At 36.0% G+C, this 20,786-nt stretch overlaps 3 protein-coding genes across 3 annotated transcripts; 2 read left to right on the forward strand and 1 right to left on the reverse strand.

Moving 5' to 3' along the window:
* Positions 1 to 6: 6 nt before the first annotated feature.
* Positions 7 to 2,331, forward strand: LOC147285376 (tRNA/rRNA methyltransferase (SpoU) family protein). The gene has a single exon (XM_086244326.1). It carries the CDS (start codon positions 220 to 222, stop codon positions 2,068 to 2,070), a length of 1,851 nt encoding a protein of 616 aa, XP_086100452.1. The 5' UTR covers positions 7 to 219; the 3' UTR covers positions 2,071 to 2,331.
* A 5,564-nt stretch (positions 2,332 to 7,895) lies between these two features.
* LOC147285377 (Nucleotide-diphospho-sugar transferases superfamily protein) lies at positions 7,896 to 14,151 on the forward strand. Its single transcript, XM_086243839.1, has 14 exons — positions 7,896 to 8,451; positions 9,564 to 9,619; positions 9,753 to 9,927; positions 10,160 to 10,261; positions 10,510 to 10,581; positions 10,992 to 11,108; positions 11,247 to 11,324; positions 11,513 to 11,575; positions 11,653 to 11,749; positions 12,162 to 12,240; positions 12,313 to 12,524; positions 12,773 to 12,918; positions 13,407 to 13,529; positions 13,658 to 14,151. The coding sequence occupies exons 1-14, from the start codon at positions 8,365 to 8,367 to the stop codon at positions 13,805 to 13,807; spliced, it is 1,557 nt and encodes a 518-aa protein (XP_086099965.1). The 5' UTR covers positions 7,896 to 8,364; the 3' UTR covers positions 13,808 to 14,151.
* Positions 14,152 to 14,455: 304 nt separating this feature from the next.
* On the reverse strand, positions 14,456 to 16,371 carry CB5LP (cytochrome B5-like protein). The gene is made up of 6 exons (XM_086245050.1): positions 16,230 to 16,371; positions 15,793 to 15,909; positions 15,614 to 15,654; positions 15,414 to 15,491; positions 15,212 to 15,303; positions 14,456 to 14,691 (listed from the first exon to the last, which is right to left on the reverse strand). The coding sequence occupies exons 2-6, from the start codon at positions 15,869 to 15,871 to the stop codon at positions 14,625 to 14,627; spliced, it is 357 nt and encodes a 118-aa protein (XP_086101176.1). The 5' UTR covers positions 15,872 to 15,909; positions 16,230 to 16,371; the 3' UTR covers positions 14,456 to 14,624.
* Positions 16,372 to 20,786: the final 4,415 nt, after the last annotated feature.

A 20,786-nucleotide genomic window follows, 5' to 3' on the forward strand; every position in this document is an offset into this window, starting at 1 on the left:
CTCAGTCTCTGCTCATTCATCCTCAATAAACTTCGGAGGGGTTTAGCTAACCGATGCTATGTGCCGTGGACTATGGATATTATGAGTGGATAAGGTACACAGTGAATCAAGAGCCTGCTACTTTCGCCAGATATTGTTTCTGATTCAGGTTTTGTTCCTTTCTGCATCCTTTTTTATGCTTCCCGATTCAGTTATCTGATTTTTAAGTTAGTGAATAAAATGTACACTAATTTAACAAAGGGCCAAGCATTTCCCTTGGCTGTAAGGGTTTGTTCAAGACCCAGATGCTTCAAATCATTCCACACCTCAAAGCCCCAATCTTTACAGATTGGCTCTCATCCAAAACCCCCACTAAACCTTAGTTGGGTGAGGTTCACTAAACCCACATGTGGTTCTGATCATAAAACGTATGGGATGTCCCATTTGGTTCATTTTCCAACCGATTCCTGTTATAAGATCGTAGAAAGGGGCATTAATGCAAAACCCAGAAGTGTCACAAGCGGATTTAGGCTTAGAAGTAGAGGTTTTTCGAATTGGTCTACACAGAAAGTTAATGGAGGGAGTGGTGTGGCAAGAGCTGGGAAAAGATTCCCATGGTTGCCATCAGCCAAAGCCAAGGAAGCAAAAGGGTTGGAGAAAGCAACAGCTACAAAGATATCTCTTTCTTCTTGGGAAGAATCTGCTAAGATGTTAGAGAAAGTCAGCGATAATGCTTCTAGGGGGGAATCTGCAAAGAATTTTGATGGGGATAGTAGTAAGTCCTCTTGGGACAAATCAGCAAAAAGGTCAGGGGAAGAAAATAAGTCGAAGACCGGTCGTTCTTCTTGGGAGGTGTCAGCAGAAACTTTTGTTGGGAAAAGTGGTTCACGAGAGCAGGGGAGGAAAGAAAGTAGAACTAGAATAGTAAGTATGGTAAAGGATCGGCAAAGTGATTACAGTGAGAGGAATGCAAGATTGGAAGAAGCCGATACAGAAGGAGATGAAGAAAAAGAAGAAGAAATGGAGGTTGTTGATGATCCAAGGTGGGATAAGATTAAATATAGGTTCAGGGGAATGGAAGATGAAAAATTTGGATCTCGGAGACCTGAGAATCAAAGGTGGAATAGGCAGGAAAATTGGGGTAGAAAGACATGGAAAGAGGCTACTGAATCATCTGTGCCTAGGATGGTTGGCCAAGGTGTTTATGGTGTTGGTCCAGTTTTAGCTGCTTTGTCAGCTAGAAGAAGAGAATTTTATGCATTGTATATTCAAGAAGGGTTGGATTTCAGCAATAATAATAAAAAGAAGAAGGACAAGAAGAGCTTTGAGAGAGTTTTGAGGATGGCTGATAAACTTGGGTTAAGTATAAAGGATGTGTCCAAGCATGATCTTAATATGGTTGTTGATAATCGACCTCACCAGGGTCTGGTTCTAGATGCTTCTGCATTGGAGATGGTAAAAATCAAGGAATTGGACCCAGTTTCAGTCGAGGAAGATAAGGGTTCTCTTTGGGTAGCTTTGGATGAGGTTACAGATCCTCAGAATTTGGGGGCAATCATCAGGTCTGCTTACTTCTTTGGAGCTTCAGGGGTGGTGTTATGTGCAAAGAATTCAGCCCCACTGAGTGGTGTTGTGAGCAAAGCAAGTGCAGGCTCACTTGAGTTTATGGAGTTGAGATACTGCAAGAATATGATGCAGTTCCTAACAACCTCGGCTGAAAATGGTTGGCGAGTTCTTGGAGGTTCTGTTTCTACCAAAGCTATTCCTTTGAATGAGGTTGTGCCCAGTGTACCAACAATTCTTGTTCTGGGCAGTGAGGGCACTGGGTTGAGGCCTTTGGTAGAAAGATCTTGCACTGACTTGATTAGAATCCCAGGGAATATTCCTTTGGATGTAACTGCTAGTGGAGTTGATGATAGTGAGACTGTGGATATGAATCATGGGTGCTCAGCTCAAGAGTTCCGATCATTTTTGGCTGTAGAGAGCTTGAATGTCAGTGTTGCAGCTGGTGTGCTTCTTCATCACTTAACGGGGAACAATTACAAGAAAGATGTTAATGTGGTTGATGGGCAGATTGACGGACTTGATTGATATTCAGATTAGACCCTCCATTTATTTTCTGGCTCAGTTCATTTATATAAAGTAGTCTATAGTAGCATGATGCCCTTTTTTTTATTTCTCTTTATCATAAACATTGTAGTTTGTATTAGCACTGTTTAGAGCTTTATCTAAAATTAGGAGTAGGTTTACAATTTTGATTTTCTTCTCGCCTCTTGATTTGAAACATGTAGTATAACAACTCTAGTTTTTGGTGTTAATGCAATGGGATCATCAATTGTTGTCCTCACAGTTGATACTGTTGTCAAGCTACTGATATATGGGAGGTATGGATGTTATTACTGAATTTGATTGTAGAAACAGCCCCCGATCGTCCTCAAAGTTATTTGTGAGCTTGGCACATAAATTTGATGATACTTATTCTAACGTTAATGTATGATTACCACAACTCTCATGATTATATGAATTATGCTCTGCTTTCAATTGCTGCATTACAGTACTGTCTGCAGTTATAGAGCTATAGCTATGTTGTCAAGCTAAAATTTTGCGTTTTCTGCAACTGCACTTGCAGTATTAGAACTGCTCTAGGCTCTGCATATGGAATAGTGTGGATGTAAGATGTTGACAAGTTGTTAATTTATTCATCACCTATGTATAATTGCTTTTGAACATGTGGTTTGAAAGGGTACACATTTTTGGGCTTTTTTTTATGAGCCGTCGGGCTTAGAAAACCTGAAAAATACATGGACTTGGGCTAGTCATGCCCAATAGATGCTCATTGAACATCTTTATGCTTTTCATTAGTTAAGACCTCAAAAAACTGCACGTGCTAAAAGATGGTCTATCAACTTTCCCAATCACTTCACTCCCATGATGTTATGCCGAAATCATTATAGCCATAGCTGCTTCATTCATACCACAAACTCTTGTCATCTACATGGAATAGATTTATAGAATTTCCATTGGGTCATATGGACAATGAATGCCTGCTAGACAGTTTCGTACACCACTGCCCTTTTTGCCTCTTGTGCCGGCTTCATGGTCCACTTTATTGAGTTGTTTCATACTTTCATTAGACTTTAGGAAGCTTACCAAGTGCTTGACCAACAAACAAAAAAGGAAGCTTACCAAGTGCCAAGTCGGATACGTGAGCAAATTAACACAGTGGCTCTTAGTCCCCACCACTATCTGCAAAATTAAAACTCTTTTTTAGACTTAAATATAAAAGTATAAGACGGTTAACTCACTTAACTCTCTTTAAAGTCGAAAGTCTAAATTTATTATATGTATAGCATATTAAGAGATATGAGAAATGCATGTATCACATACTAAGAGAAATGAAAAATACATGTCAAATCTGTCGTTATCTCCATAATTGTTATATTCTCCCTAATATTTTGTCAATCCTAAACTCAATTAATGCTACGTGATTGGTTATATGGTTGATTGCCAACAAATGCATTGGCCCACGCTGACCAAATAACTTATCCATGATAGAAATCTCAGAAAGCTAACAATCATCCCTCTACTAAGAATTGTAGGCACAAGTCAAATTAATTAGGCGACTGGTAGGTTAAGGATGTACGACCCCATTACCCCAAACAATCAAATTTCCTATCTTTTTTTTTATATATCCATCTACAAACTACAATCAATGTGCTATCTTTTCCTAACATGGTCCATCGGCTACAAAGCTGGCAAGAACATGTGATATTGTGATGTGATTGAGAAGCAAGTGAATATATATAGATTGCTCTCATGCCTCCCTCTGCTTCAAGTCCTGATATGGCCCATCCCAGCTGCCTTCCCATAGCTGATAGCATGTTAATTAACCTAACTTGCTCATTGACAGCCCACTTCTTGCCAAAAAAAAGCACTTAATTGCATAAGTTCTCTTGCATCTTTTTGTGAGGATGACCAACACTACTTCCCTTATACATCTGGCTTCCCAATTTAGTTCCATACAATATTCATCTTGTATCCATATAATCATATTAAACGGTGGTTTTCATTCTATACCCTAAATAGGAAAAGTGAATTTGTTATATTCGAAATTAAAAGAATGATTGTGTGATATACAAGGTTGCATTCTAGAAATTTTCTTTCATTAGAAGTAAAAGCAGGTTATTGGGTTTGACTTTTGAGCTACAAACTTTGACATATAATCACATCATTCCCCTATTATACTAAGTCGTCTGTGCATTTGGTTGTTGTACGTGAAACATAACTTTCTATCAGTTGTCACCATGTGACCACAAGATGATGTGCTTGTGGTTTGTACTTTGTAGACATCTACAAGTGCATATTAATGAATCCGGCAAAATGTGCACATTAGTGTGATGAAATAAGCAGATTTATTACTCGCGAGAAGGAAGATTCTATAGAACCCAAATTAGATTCTATAGTACAAATTTTTTGTTGTAATACACTGAAATTAAAGAGACTAAATATATTGGTCATTTTTATTGTTAATATACTTGTTAAATCCACATGGTCTTTATTTTTAAAAAAAATTAGATGAACGATAATGATAATTTAAGAACAATTGGATTAATGTTAAATATTTTTAAGAACGGTTGTCCACACATATATGGATGATTATTGTGACGTATGTAAATTTCATCGTGGATCTCACTCACAAAAAAACAAAGATTAAATTAAGATAATTTATTTAATTAATTTCAAAGTAGTACGTTTTGCTAATTTTCCTTGATTTACTAATAACTTCCACGACTGACAAAGTAGTTTGGTATTACTGTGCGAAAAAACAGCTGTGAAGTAAAACAGCTGTGAAGTAAAGTCAGCTGTAAAGTAAAGCAGTTGAGTGTTTGATAAACTATGTTTTCAAAAGTGCTGTGAGTGCAAAAAACAGTATCAAAGTGTTTGATAAATGTTAATATAAAAATGCTGTGATTGTGTATAATTACTAAAATGGACATGATGCTGAAAGTGCATTTCACTTATTTGTTTGGTAAAAATGAAATGTTTTTTTTACTTGTTTTTGAAATTTTTGACTACAAATTTTTATTAGCATTAATTTTTCTAAGAACAACATTATTAAATAAGTATGCCTATTATTTTTGTAAGCATATTATAATTTTAATCGTATAAATAAAATATCATAATTAATTATCACAATATAAAATATAACTAACAATGAACATATTTTTTAATTTAAATAAACAAATAAAAATTATAGAAATCAATAAGAATATTATGAGTAAAATAAAATATTCATTGTTGTTGTGAGTCACTGCAGCTTTCAAAAGCACTTACAAACCTGCTTTCTGTTTTTGCTGTGAGGAGTTGAGATTGTGAGAAAAAGCAATTTTTTATTTTTTTACCAAACACCAAAACTGCTGTAGATGATTGAGAATTGTCATCCACAGCAGCTTTTGGGTCCTCCACCGCAATCCCAAACGGAGCCTAAGCCTAAGTATGATGCCACGTGTTTGTATTTCAGTGAATATAGCCGTTCAAATTTAATTACTATTCAGCTTATGAGGTTATGACACATGGTTGGGTCTGTTAGTATTTTGGTTATAATTCAGTTAGTCTGGTTAGCTGGGTTTTGGGTCCTCCACCGCAATCCCAAACGGAGCCTAAGCCTAAGTATGATGCCACGTGTTTGTATTTCAGTGAATATAGCCGTTCAAATTTAATTACTATTCAACTTATGAGGTTATGACACATGGTTGGGTCTGTTAGTATTTTGGTTATAATTCAGTTAGTCTGGTTAGCTGGGTTGTGGCTTTGTAAGCTTAGCTTAGCTCATGTATATATCTACACGATCAGTGACGAATGCACGTTGTGGGCTGCAGCCCATGCTCTTTTCTGGTTTTTTAGCTTACCTAGGTAGCTTAGCCCATCCAATTTCCATCCCAAGCACAGTAGCCCACTACCTACAGTTTAAGTATTTTTTTTTTTTCTGCTGAGGAACAACTTCTCACATGCTGCAGCTACTGCCTCTTTGTTTAATGAAAAAAAATTACTTTTACTTACTTCCACTCCCCCCAAAAACAGCCCATAGATCCGCACTTGCTCCAACTTCTTTCCTCTGCAGCTCCAAAACTTATCTCCCCGGCCCCACACAAATAGCTCAACCCTCAAATCTCCAAGGGGTGCCAAGCCGCCAAGGTATTATATATGTATTTGCACCCAATCTCTATACTCCTTTTTTTTGGCTCAACTATCTATTAAAATTAGAAATTTTTGCAATTTTAAAATTAGAGCTTTGATTATTTTTTATAATTAAATTAGGGTTTGATTATTTTTTTGATTAAACTATAGCTTGATTATTGTGATGGTTAAATTACAAATTGATTGGGAACATATAAAACAATATAAAATTCTAAATTGGGAACCTATCAAGTTGAGATTTGAAAAATTGGGAACATATAAACAATAGACATGCAATTCTAAATTTAAGTTGTATGTCTTTTATGTGTAGATATTCATTTTCAAGGTATTAACTAAGTGACTCATACTTATAGGTCTACAAGTTATTATTGTATGATCATCCACATTAAAAGAAAATTTTCTAATAGTATCGATACTTAATGATTTTTGCTATTTGAAGAAACATATGACCCAACTTAGATAGTATGTATATTGTATTTGCATTGCATGTTTAATTGTTGTATTGCTATCTTTTTTTTTGTGTGATTTTTTTCATTTGTTTAGATATGCATTTTTAGGGTAAGACTCATTATGTTTCCCCTAACTATGTGTAACTTTTTTTTTTGCTAATGAAATTCATTATACGGTCGAGTTTCACTCGTAAGCTAAGTTTAGCCCACCCCATTTTAAAATCCTAGATTCGTCCCTGTACACGATCATATTCTTTTGTAATCATCTTGATCATAATCAAAAGACTTCACTTTCTTCTATCTCCTTCTCTCAATTCCTCTGAATTTTCTCTTTTTCTTATTCTTTCATTCGTGATCACATTGTTCATGTAAATTAGGTATTTTAATAAAACACAATTAATTAGCGTACACGAGTAGACTTGACTCTTGATTCGTGCCCAATAATTGCTCAGCATCCTATATTATATTTCTTATTTTGTAAAATTGTCAAACGGCAATAATGAACTACAAAATGAGGACAATCATCCCCACTCTCCAGTTTATATAAGATACATTGATTTCCAATTAATTGCAATGAAGCATTCCTAGGCTGGCTAGGCATTAGCAGGCAACGTAGTGAGGCTAAATTAACTAGGAAACTTCTTTGTGTTTTTTCTTAATTTTCTCCGGAAAAAAAAAAAAAAATCTAACATACAACTATACAAGCAGTAAATGATATACAAATATATTTATTTCCTTGATGGCTTCTATGAGTTTTAAACTGAAGACAAAATGAGATTATATGCGATCACTAAACCAAATAATCATTAGCAATAATATATATATTGAATTCACTATTTTACTATTAAAATACAAAATTTTCATGATTAAAAGAATTTATATAGCATAAAAAATCATAGCCGAATTGAAACAATGTACAAACCCAAATAAATAAGAGTTAGGAACAATCTAGCTCATATAAGAGATTTAAAAAAAACAAAGACTATAGCGTCAAATCTAGTTATACCAGGCCATTTTTCATGTTAATCTTCTTTGTATGACTCGGATTGGAATTAAGAAAGAGGATATACTATGGTGCTTTTTGAAATTAAAAAAAGGTAGTACAACAGAGCAAATTAAAGATTCGAATCATAAAGAAGCATCTACCTTGGGTGCCACGTCAGACGTTCTCTCAATTCTCACTAGGTTGTTGTTATGTATAAATAACAACCAACCCAACTGTATCAATCTCTCTCCGCTCCTTTCCCTCTCTCTCTAAAATCTCAACCTTAAAAAGGAGAAAAGGCAGCACGAGAAGGGAATAAGGGGATTGGTTGTTGTATTGTGTTGTGTTGTGTTGTGTTGGGTTGTGTTGTATTGGGTTGTGTGGTCCATCAGGCCCAGCCAGCCCTCAGAGCCAACCAGCCCCCCCCCAAACCTGTCTTGGTACTCTTGTGTCTTCGAAATATAAAATTACGCGCTCTCTCACTCTAACCCCTCCCCCTTCTTTCTCTCTCTATCGCCCTTCTATCTCTCTCTTACGTTTTTCTCGACGCTGTTCGTCTTCGTTCGTCGTCCATGGCGATCTGAGAGAGAATGTCTGCGTAGCTCAAGCCTCGGGCTTCTCTCCTCGCCATCTTCGTCTTCTCCCCTGGACAAACAAACGGACACGCACGCAACGCAACTCAGAGGAAAAGACTGAGAGATAGAGAGAGAGATATACACCAGATACAGAGAGAATCGAATTTACACAAACACAATGTCTGCATTGGATCCTTTTGATTCGTTTCTCTTCTCTCTCAGCAGAACGTTTTGTAGCCCCCTCGCAGTTTTCATCCAGCTCCAGGTTTGCTTCCTCTCTTTTTTTTTTTTTTTTTTTTTGTTGAGATTTTTGCGTCTGTTCAGATCCAGGTCTTTTTGGCTGCCGAGAAATTTCACGACTAGAAAATCTTGTTTCTTTGTGTTTTATGCGTTCGTGTCTCGAATTGGCTAAATTGCTTGATACAATCATACAATTCAAATTCAGGTCCTAAATTTAGGCTAAAATTGTGAAATTCGCAAATTCAAATTTTAAATTGGATTGTTGCCAAAAAAATAAATTAAAATTTATTTATTTGTCTATAACACGGGATATTATATTGTAATAGACAATTAAGCTCAGATTCTGACCAGGCACTACATGAGGTGTAATTCTTTATTTTCTGTGTGAAATCCGTACTTCGTTGCATATTAGAGGTCAAATATTTAATTTTAGGTCATAATCATTGGTAGTTTGATGTTAATCTGTTTTTCCTATATTGATAATGTGTTTGCAATTTCATGAATAGGTTTCCTGTAGACCCGTTTAGTCATGTTTTCACTTTTTTGTTTCTGTTTTTTGGAGAGAGAGGAAGAGAGCAGAGGTGAGAGAGGAGAAAATACTTTCGAATGATTTTTAAACTATAAATTAATGACTTCTTAAATGATTCTTTGTGTTTTTTATTTTAATTTTATATGTCTTCATTCCTTTGTTCCCCACCTCCCTTGTCTCTCTTCTCCCTCTCCTTTCTCTTTATTTAAAAAAAAAATGGCTAAGAAACTCTTAGTTTTTTTCTTTTCATGGATTTCCTTCTTTTTTGGCATATGTATAGATAAAGTGTTAGAAAAGTATCCGCTGGCTGGCAGCTTCTCATGCCGAAAGTCGACTTATATTACAACTACATTTTTCAATAGCTTAGGTGATTCTGTATTTTAATTTCTAATTGAAAGATTAGTTTCTTTATAGGAAGTGTAAATTACACTTCTCTGAGATTTGGAAGTTCAAGATATTCATATTATTAGACTAAAATAGTTGGCAATATTTTCTTTTGGTTGGTTACCAGTGGTTGCTCATTGTTCCCATTTCATTGTTTTTATTTCTTGGGTCCTTTGATGTTGTGGTGTGACTATACATATCTAATTTCTTTATTTGTGGTGTAGGGATGTTTCATCTGTTTGACTCTTGCTTTTGGGTGGGCTTGTGCAGCTTATGTCAGGTACTTGAATGAATATTTTGGCTCCAGTGTAGTATGAACCACTGGAATGACCTCTATGGCTTATTCAATGCTGAACTTCCATTTTTTGTTTGGTATTCAAGATTTTTTTGTTTTTGTCTGTTTTTCCCCTCAGGAATAGAGAGATTAAACGAATGAAGGATAGCATGCAACGTGGGAATAGCTTTGCTTTCCTTTGCCATGATATCAATGAACTTGAACACTCAAATCAAGTCAAACTTGCAAGAGTATCAGTTGTTATGCCTTTAAAGGGATTTGGAGAACACAATTTACATAATTGGACAAGTCAGGTGAGAAGGACGCTTCCATTCCTGTCAATAGATTGTGTTTTTGTTAATATTAAGTTACTTTCTGAATGATTAGATTATCAGATGAAGTGTTTCAAATTCTCTTTAAAGCTGGTGGCCAGCCGTTTGAACCTTTTCAAAATTTTGAGTTAAAATCCATGTGCAAGTTGATTCACCAATTCCAAATATTTGTATGATCTAACTGTTTATGGTTTTGCTTCATTAATGAACACAGGTCACATCTCTCTATGGTGGTCCTTTAGAATTTCTTTTTGTGGTGGAAAGTACAGACGACCCTGCTTACCGTGCTGTATCGATGTTATTATCAGATCTTAAGGTATATATAACTTCAGAAAAATCATGATTTTTTGTTTTAAATATGAAATCTCTTGATATTCTGAAAAAGAAAATATCTAGGATAAAGTTATGTAACATGTGCTTGGAAGGATGACTTTTCTTCATCTGGATATTTTTGAAAGTGCTGTTTTGAAACTAAACCATTCTTACTCAGTATCCTTATGTTTGCATGCATGCCTATATGATATGTCTAACTGCTTTACTCATTTTACCATGGTTCCTTTACAGGATGAGGTTGATGCTAAGGTTATTGTAGCTGGTCTTTCAACAACCTGTAGTCAGAAAATTCACAATCAATTGGTATGTATTTATTGTACCAAATGATGCATGCTTTGATAGGGCAAGTGCAAAGGTCTAATAAAATTAATGTTTTATCTTCTCCTGTCAGAATGTATTTATAATTCTCCTTTATGCTGAAGTGCTTTTGTTTTGGAATTAGATTATACAGGAATATAAATTTGTTTATCACTCTTGTGTGTTATATGTTTAGACTAGGTACCGGATCAGACTGATTATTGTGTAGCGTTTCCTTTGAGGATTCATGTAGAAGGAAAATGAAAGCTGAACTTACAAACAGATAGGGAAATTTGAGCTTGAGGCTTATTACCTATTCTTGTTCAAACTTTCTGCCTACGTGGTTTGAACTTTGAAGCATGTGATTCTCTTGTGCCCAATCATGTTAATTAATAGATAGTAATATCTTTTTGCAGGTTGGGGTGGAGAAAATGCACAAAGACAGCAAGTATGTATTATTTTTGGATGATGATGTTAGGCTTCACCCTGGGTCAATTGGAGCCCTAACTGCTGAGATGGAGAAAAATCCTGACGTATGATCTTTGTATGCTGACACTATATTATAACCTATCTTATACTTCTCTTTTTTGGACATTTATTGTTTTGGTTCATGTGGTTGTGTTAGCTGTGGATTCTCTTATGGGGTTAATTCTGTTGGAAATTATTTGCAGATATTTATTCAAACTGGATACCCTCTTGATTTACCTTCGGGAAGCTTAGGGAGTTACTGCATTTATGAATATCATATGGTATGGCACCATCGACTACCTGTGCTCCAAATTTTTTCATATACAATAGTACAAGTATCTATACTTTGAGTACAAGTATCTATACTTTGAAGTTTGAAGTTATTTCTTGTATTTTATCTTTAAGCTTCCTCCACTTTATCCCAATTATAGTCCGACTCATAGATTTCTGGAATTTTTTTTGTCTACAGCCTTGCTCAATGGGCTTTGCTACTGGTGGAAGGACATTCTTTCTGTGGGGAGGGTGCATGATGGCAAGTATCAGTTACCTTCTTTAATTCATGCATGCACTAAATAGAGATGTTGTTTAACTGTTGTAGATGATTTGCAGATGCATGCAGATGATTTTAGACTTGATCGCTATGGTGTGGTCTCAGGACTTCGAGACGGTGGTTACTCTGATGATATGACTCTTGCAGCTATTGCTGGTAATATACTCATTGATGTTTTCTATGCAATCTGATTGAGTAGGTGTAGACACATTGATCTTGTCACCTTGCATTATACCATCATTGGTCGCTCTCCCGGGGTTTCAATATTCTTTAAGTTGAAACCTAGGTTTCCTTGCCCTCACCTTCATCTTCGACCTCTGGTGGTCTGCTTGATTACGTGATATGTAAATATCCTCCCAAGCTAGACCATATCTGGTGCATACTATTTGCTTTTGCTTGTTAAAATGTTAAATATGTGATCTTCCAGTACCCTTTTTTACCTATTTTGGTTGGGGAACAAGCTTTTACAAGGGGAGGGGAGACATCACATCATGGCTTTCTCCATGATTTTTGTTCAGTATGTTTAAAGTAGTTATGCATTATTGCTGATATTATTCTCTATTTACAGGGGCTCATAAGAGGCTCATCACATCACCTCCAGTTGCCGTATTTCCTCATCCCCTTGCAAGTGATCTTAGTTTTTCAAGGTTTGTAATGCAAACTTATTTAAATCCAAAACTGCCATACTTCATGCTTAAATCTTTTGACTTCTCATGTAGGTATTGGAATTACTTGAGGAAGCAGACATTTGTATTGGAATCATATACTACAACGGTTAATTGGATTATGAACCGTGCATTGTTTACTACCCACTGCTATCTCTCATGGGGATTTGTAACACCATACTTAATGACCTTGGTTCATATCACAGCAGCCCTACGAATGTATATAAAGGGGTATTCAATTGAAGAAACAACCTTCACTTTTGGTGGTGAGCACTCTACTTTTTCCTTTTAGTTTAGGTTAGTCATGTTGATTTAGAACAAACCTGTGTGGAAAATGAGTATGCGAGATAAGGTTTGATCTTCATGTCAAATACATGCATCTTCTGTTTTCACCATTTATTTTCTCAACTCCGGAATTATAAGTTCAAGCTTGAGACATGCACCATAAATTTGAATTCTTTTTCTTATGCAACAATATATGTAGTCCTGACCATTCCAACCACTTTTTTCCCAGGGTTGAAACTGGTAGCCTGCCTAGCTGTATGCACATTTACAGAACTTCTTTCAATGTGGAACTTGACAAGGATAGAAGTTCATCTATGCAACATGTTATCACCAGAGGCACCTAAACTCTCACTTGCTACTTACAACTGGGGTCTTGTAAGTAACCCATCCCTCTCTCTCTATACAGTGGATTGAATGGCATCTATTATTGTAAAGTTTCACCATTTAACTCCTGTTTTATAGAAAAACTTTAACCAGTACTCGTTGTAGTAATTGTTGTTAGCAAGTGGAATATCTTTTTGACCTGTGAGTGACTGGATGTAAATAGTTGGATTCAGATGTTTGAGAGACTAAAAACATATAGGTAGTCTCGCCACCACTAGATCAGAGGTTTTGAATTCAGACCTCTTGCAATCAGAGATCTGATAGCAAGCTAACACACTAATTAAACAAAGAAGACACAACTAAGCTAAGTGAACTACTCTAAGGTTTTGTTTGGAAATACCATAGAAGCAGCAGATATTTGTAAAAGCCGAATTTTATATATAAATATCAAAACTTCACTTTACAGTTGGAGCTGGGACATGTTGTTGATGGCTAATGAGTACTCTCTAATGTGCATGTACTGGTTTTGAATTGGGCAGGTATTTATTGCACTTCTAGTAGATAATTTTTTATACCCCATCTCTGCCATGCGCTCTCATTTTACTCAGTCTATAAATTGGTCTGGTATCCGATATCACTTAAAGGATGGGAAGATATTCAAGGTATGCTGGCTAAACCCTCTCTTTTTAACTTCAAGAACTTCAGTTTGTCCACTATATGAAAAAAAAAAAAAAAGTAAAAAATATTCAGTTGTTTCTTCTGAATTGTTTTTGATATGTTTTCACCGAAGATTGAACGAAGCAAGGATATGGGTCCTGTATATACGGATTTGGGAGGAAAGCATTTAGGGAAGAAAGGAGCTCCTCCTAAATTGTCATTCCTCAGCTCCTTGGCCAGAACTGTGGCACAGTGGCGTCAGCCGAAGAAATATGATATCTAGAAATGTGTTTAGTGAAACATCTTATGATCACTTTGCCCAGCTTCAAGATCGGATGGGCGACGAGAGTGGTGGAAGAAAATTTGGTTGGGGTTGGATTGATTGCTTGGCCATTCATTATTGATTGATTAAAGTGTTTTAGAAATTTTTGTTCCATTTTTTACTCTCCATTCAATCCATTTGATTCTTTGACCCCAACCCACCCTTGGCTGGGTTGACTTGTAATTTGCAATCTCATTCTTTTTTTTTACTTTCTTAGTTCTGTAACTTAAATTCTTCTACAGTTGAGATTCAAATGATAGCCAGTGGAGATGTGATATTCCTATGGTCTTAAAGTCTTACCACGATATCTTGCCTCAATTACAGATTTGTTAATTTGAACCTTTTGCTCATCTTTTAGCAGCAGAATACAAAGCATGTGCATTTTGTATGTGAAACCTTCCAATAACTACGTTTTTATTTTTGTTACATTGAAAAAGATGTTACTCTTGAACTATACTAATCCTAACCAATTTTTCCACCCTCCATTATTTGGGCTAACTCGAAACTGATCAGAGAAACACTGTATTTCCAAGTAATGTAGCGGATACAAATCTAAAATGTTATCGGGGAGCTTGCAATGAGAATTCTTTAGGAAGAACATGTCATTAGATGACAAACCAAATCCATTAACGAACAGGTGATAAATGCAATACTGAAACTGACTAGAAAATGAGTGTCTACAGAAACAATGCTGCACTTAGACAAAAATGCAAAAAGAAGAATAGGAATCTCAGACTACATTCTCCCACTGATTATACAAACTAATGACTCTAATTGGTCACAGCTCCAGATATCCAATGTAAAAGTCGTCGATTATGTCAAAGACTCGGGTACCATGTTGTGGCCTACCACATGAAAAGTGAAGATCAATAAGAAAATGTCAAGATCATCATTGCCATAACCTTGAAATGCAATAAAATGCGCTAATATACATCAATAATTAGTAAAGATAACAGAAAGAAAAAGTCACAACTCATTATGTATGTCAATACCAAAAGCATACTTTGGGATCCAAAGCACGAGAGAAGTCAAAGTAGGGGTTCATTTTACATGTCTGTAGTGCTATCTTAAGAGAGAAGCAATCTATATCAATTCCCAATTGACCAGTATCTTGTCTGGGTTTCATTTTCATACAGCCAAGACACCCAGTATAAAGCTTTCTGACTTAAACATAAGTAGTTGATCCCAGTGACTTACATTAACTACTACACAGCCAGTGAAAACTTTGATCATTAAAAGATCAGTTGAAGAGACATCGTCATCAAAATTTATGGAAGCAACAATGAGTGGAGAAACATAATGCTCTTCTAATTATTTCCAAATGAGTAATGAAAAGGAAACCATTCAGTCACAAGGAGCACTTACCCATAGAACCCTTCAGTTGAATCATCCCCAGCATGTGCTAGGATGGCATCGCCGCCTGGGTGCTCCTCTACATATGAGGTAACATCATATACCTACCAAGTTTTTTTGTTTACACAAGGAATATACAAGTGTGAATACACAAGATACACAAGAGACTTAGAGACCTGAACCAACTGAAAAAATCATGATGTTACATTGTTACCTTGTCTTTGAGAATTATCCAACAATCAGTTCTCTTATTATGCAAAGAGACTTCAGCTTTAGTGTATCTTTTGGCTGTCTAAAGAAAACAGGTCATTTAAAACATGTCTCAGCTTTAGTAGTCTAAAATAACATAAGCACTTCCTTAAAAATTCATTGGTATTTCCAAAAAAAAAAAGGGGTTATTAATAATTAACATACCTTCTGATCTTTAGTATTTGACTGAACTCTTTTGGTACGCCCTGCACCCAAAGAGATCTTCTGTTTTATAAACCAATTCGAAACAGATTTATTTGTCAAGGTTCAAACTTTTTAACTTCTGCAAACCTAGTAAATTTTTTTCCTTTAAGAATGACATCAAAGAAAAAAAGAGAAAATACCAGATTTTGAGTCACGTGAGATGAAGATGAAGATTCCCAGAACGATGCCCAGAACCAATACCGCCCCAATTATCAACATATCTCAAGCTGAGCTCCTTAGACTGCTCAATCAGAATTCTAAAACAAACAAACAAACAAACGAAACCAATTAGAAATGTGACAAATTTTACATAATGCTCGAGCTCCTTGTATTATCAAATCCAAGAGTCCTGGAAAGAAGTAGAATAGTAGATAAACATAAACAAAGAAACATAAGCCAGGCATTGTTTGAGCTAGCATTTTTGAAACCAAACGGTTGACTAGGTAGTTAAGCGCAAACAGTGACTGAGAAAACAACTGGGTTTGTGTTTCTATGGGTCATGTCGTCATCAAAATGTGTTTTCAAAGTTTTCAGATTTGACCCAAAAACCAATTAGTAGAGATAGAGAGAGATAGACCTGCGGTTTTAAGGAATGTGTTTGTGGGTTTTCCGGCGACGGTGACGGAGAGCTCGAATGGCGGACTCGCTCCCAGAGATCTTAGACTTACACAGACTGTATGTGGTGTGATCGTGTGGCCCGTGAAGTGAGGCGGAGGTTGATGAACTTGGGAGCTGGAACTTGGGAGGGTCCATATCATATGATAATGTTGCAATATGGACCTAATGGGCCTCATTGGGCTCCGAGCAAGTGGCCCAAATTCAAACAAGGTGGAAGTGGTTTTTTTGCCGGACAAAAACAAAACAAGATGTAAGTTTGAACAAAATGATTTGGGTAGAAATGACATGAGCATTAGCCACTAGTACTAGATGCAGTAACTACACCTATGTTTAGTGACAATATGTTAGGGCCTAAACAAAATTTTGACAATGTTTTGCATATTAATTCGTTATCTTTAACTTTTTTATTCAACGGAAGAGGAGAACGAGAGTCGAACTTTTGTCATAGGTGCATGTAAATCATTCTAAAACTATGGTAAATGCCGCAACAACAACCAAAAGCTATACATATAGTAGCGGCCAATCTTTGTGTGCCTACATTACAAATAACTATATATAGGAAGTGGCATGGGATTAGATTACTTAGCCTAGAAGTCAAAGTGAGCTTGTCTCAGTTCAATCAACATGATGGTTCCAAAGAAGATTACATAAAGGCCCTGTGTGTGTGTACCCTAAAGCCTAAACAACCCAACACTGTACCATTAATTAAGTGCAGATCAGGCTGAAACCCACACTAGAGTTCACACCACAAACTTCTTACTTCTATGCAAATTGCAAATTGCAAACTGCAAGGCTTGTCTGTGCTTTACTGACTATCATAGTCCATAGAAAGTCTGTCATACTCTAAATTTTCCTCCACCAAAAGCCACAATACCTTATAATTAGCACAAAGTTCTTCTACAGGAATAGAATAAAGTTGCAAAGTGCATACAAAGAATCAATCTCCCTACAAGCCTACATACAACTTTTCCTCTTAACCCATCTCCTTTTTTCCATCTTTCTCTGCTCCAATCCCTTGAAAACAAACACAAACATTTTCCTTCCCAAGTTCCCAACAAAGAAAGAAATTCACAACAGCAATAATATATGGGTTGCTTCAGTTCTCGCAGTTCCAAATCCAAAACCTCATCTTCCATGAAAACAGTGACACCGGCCACCCAATGAAAGTGCTGCTCAGCAATACCAAGAACCCAAAAATCTCCGGCAACAAGTATATATACATATATATGATACATTGATTTAACAGAGAATATATAGCATGCATGTATATTGCAAGCTATTAGTTTCCATTGACCACCTATATTGCATGCATGTATATACATATGATACATTGATTTAACAGAGAATATATATATGTAAGATGCTCATGGACATTAGGCCTTGTTCTACTAGGATTCAACTAATTGTTTTACTTAAGCAGCAAGTAATAAGGAGATTAACTAAACCATTACATAACCAGTCCACATAAGGATGGAATCCTAAACCAATATGGACTAGGATTACTTGGATACCAATGCTATATGTTGTATACTAAGCATAACTAAATAAGTCTTTATATAGGAGTCTAATTAGGATTGAGAGAGAGGTACCTTAGTGGGAGGACACTCGGGATCTCAAGACACTATATAAAGCATAGGTCCCCTGCCACACAATTACTTGAGCTATTCATTCACTGCCCCATCTCGTGTGAAGTTCTGAAGCATTGTGCTGGCTGGAAGACTTGTGCATTGTGACTTATCATCGAGCAACTGGTGTGCATCTGGACTGCTAGTCAAATACCTGCAAAACAGACATGGCATCATCAGGTATGTGTTGCTGCGTGATTACCTGTTATGACAGCATGATTATTTCATAAAATGCAGAACATATACATATATATATTTGATTTGTGCTTATGAGTTGTGTATGCTAAAAGATGTATAAAGAAACTTACATGTGGTATCAGAGCTAATTATACACAGATACAAATCTTTCTAGTTATTGTTTCAGTTTAAGAAAATCGAGTTGTAATTATATCTGAAGTTGTTTACAAACCTTCATATACCAACTACCTAATTCATAATGAATATTTGTTTATCGTTTTGATCCTGGAAAAGCACATGAATTCTGCACTTGATTTACAATTTGAGTTTTCACCTTATTCTATCATTACTTGTTGGTAACTTGCTTGTTCACCAAAATTAGTTTATGCACCAATTGTAATTCAGTATATGTATTAAGGTTAGACTAGGGTAAGGTGTTCAGTATAAATTTAATCCGCTGCATGATTGAAGTTGAAACTTCATTAATATATTTGGTATTAAGTTCAGTTTTTATTATGCAGAAATAACAAATCCTTCTGCATAATAATCACTGAAACCAAAATAGACAGATTTCGACATCATAAAGAATGAAGTCTAATATTTTAGGTTTTTGTTGGCTCTCTTTACAAGAGATCAGGCCCTCTGAACACTTAAGATATAGAATTCATATACAGGTTGCAAGTCCACTTATAAAAATCAGTCCTTCTTGTAATTGCTAATTCTGCTAAACAAACTGCAGAAGGAGTTTTAGAACAAGAAATATTATGAGGGAATGCAACATCATATTATTTTTCATTGTGTAAAACAGCACAAATTTGTTTTTATGCAGTGAAAAATATCTGAAGTTTTGGGGTATATTACTAATATATCTATTAAGTTTCAACATTATTCTTATTGTTTATTCATCAGCATCCATGAGTTTCGCAAGCATTGAACCTCTGAATGGTCACAATTTCAAAAAGTGGAAGCAAGACATTGAAATTGTGCTGGGCTTGAATGATCTGGATTTAGCATTAAGAGAAGACAAACCAACTGCAATAACAGCTGCAAGTACTAGGGATGAAAAGGCTAAGGTTGAGAAATGGGAAAAGGCCAACAGAATGGCACTTCTGATTATGAAAAGAAACATGGCAGACATTGTAAAGGGAGGAATTGAGGACAATGACTCTGCTAAAGCCTATCTTGAGTCCATCAGTGAGAAATACAAAGAGTCCGAAAAGGCTGAAACCAGTAACCTCATGGCTGCATTGACTAACAAGAAATATGATGGCAGGGGAAGTGTGAGAGAGTATGTGATGTCCTTGATTGATATTGCAGCCAAACTGAAGGCATTAAAGATACCAATAGCTGATGAGTTTCTGGTCCATCAGGTTTTGATGTCACTGCCACAGCAGTATGAATACCTCAGTGACATCTACAGTGCTTTACAGGAAAAATGGACACTCAATGAGCTTATTGGTATGTGTGTCAAAGCTGAGGAAAAATACAAGAAGGGTAAGGCAGTAGCTGAAGTGAATTTCGTGCATAAGGAAAATAATGGGAAGAAAGGATTTAAGAACAAGAAGCAATTTTCGAAACCAAGAGGAACAATTGATGGGGCTGGCAGCTCCAAACCAATTTCAGATAGCCTAAAGGCAGTGAAAACCACTAAGTTTAAGTGTTTTCACTGCCACAAACCTGGCCATTTTAAGAAAGATTGCATGAAGTGGAAAGCATGGATGATAAAGAAAGGTAATTTCCATTGCTTTTATCTCGAAGTTAACTTAGTTGATTCTTCCCTTAATTCTTGGTGGATTGATACAGGATCACCCATCCATATTGCAAATTCTTTGCAGGGTATCACAAGAAGGAGGACACCAAGGAGGGATGAAGTTAACATTCGAGTAGGAAATGGGATGCAAGTTGCAGTCAAGGCCATAGGAGCTGTCAGCATTAGTTTAGGAACAGGCTTTGTCTTAGTTTTAGATGAAGTTTTTGTAATCCCATCATTAAGTAGGAATTTGGTTTCAGTTGTTCAACTTGTTAGGAAGAATTATGATTTTATTATCAATAAAAGTGGCTTGCAATTGTTTTTAAATTCTTCTTTGGTTGGTAATGCTGCTCTTATCAATGATCACTGGAAATTGGTATGTTCTGAAACTAACATACACAATGAAATGCATGAAGTAAATGTATTGACAATGAATAAAAGGTCCAGAACAAATGAAAACTCATCAGTCTTATGGCATAAGAGGCTCGGTCATATTTCTAAAGTAAGAATGCAGGTTATGATTAAAGAAAACATCATTCCCAACCTTGATTTCTCAGATTTTGCAGAATGCATAGAATGCATAAAAGGGAAAACAACAATGACCAGAAGGATAGGAGCAAATAGAAGCAGTGAGTTGTTAGAAATTGTTCACACTGATATCTGTGGACCCTTTTCGATTCAGACCATATGCAAGAATTCCTATTTTATTCTTTTTATAGATGACTTTTCCAGGTTTTGCAGTGTGTATCTCATCTCTGAGAAATCACAGTCACTTGAAGCTTTTAAAATATTTAGAACAGAGGCTGAGAAACAACTTGGAAAGCAAATAAAGATTGTGAGATCTGACAGGGGAGGAGAGTTTTATGGGAAATACACTGAGGCTGGACAACACATGGGGCCATTTGCCTTGTACCTGCAGCAACATGGCATAAAAGCCCAATACACCACACCAGGAACTCCACAG

This window comes from Dryas octopetala, chromosome 5, assembly GCF_963921425.1.
Source record: "Dryas octopetala chromosome 5, drDryOcto1.1, whole genome shotgun sequence".
Taxonomy (NCBI): domain Eukaryota; kingdom Viridiplantae; phylum Streptophyta; class Magnoliopsida; order Rosales; family Rosaceae; genus Dryas; species Dryas octopetala.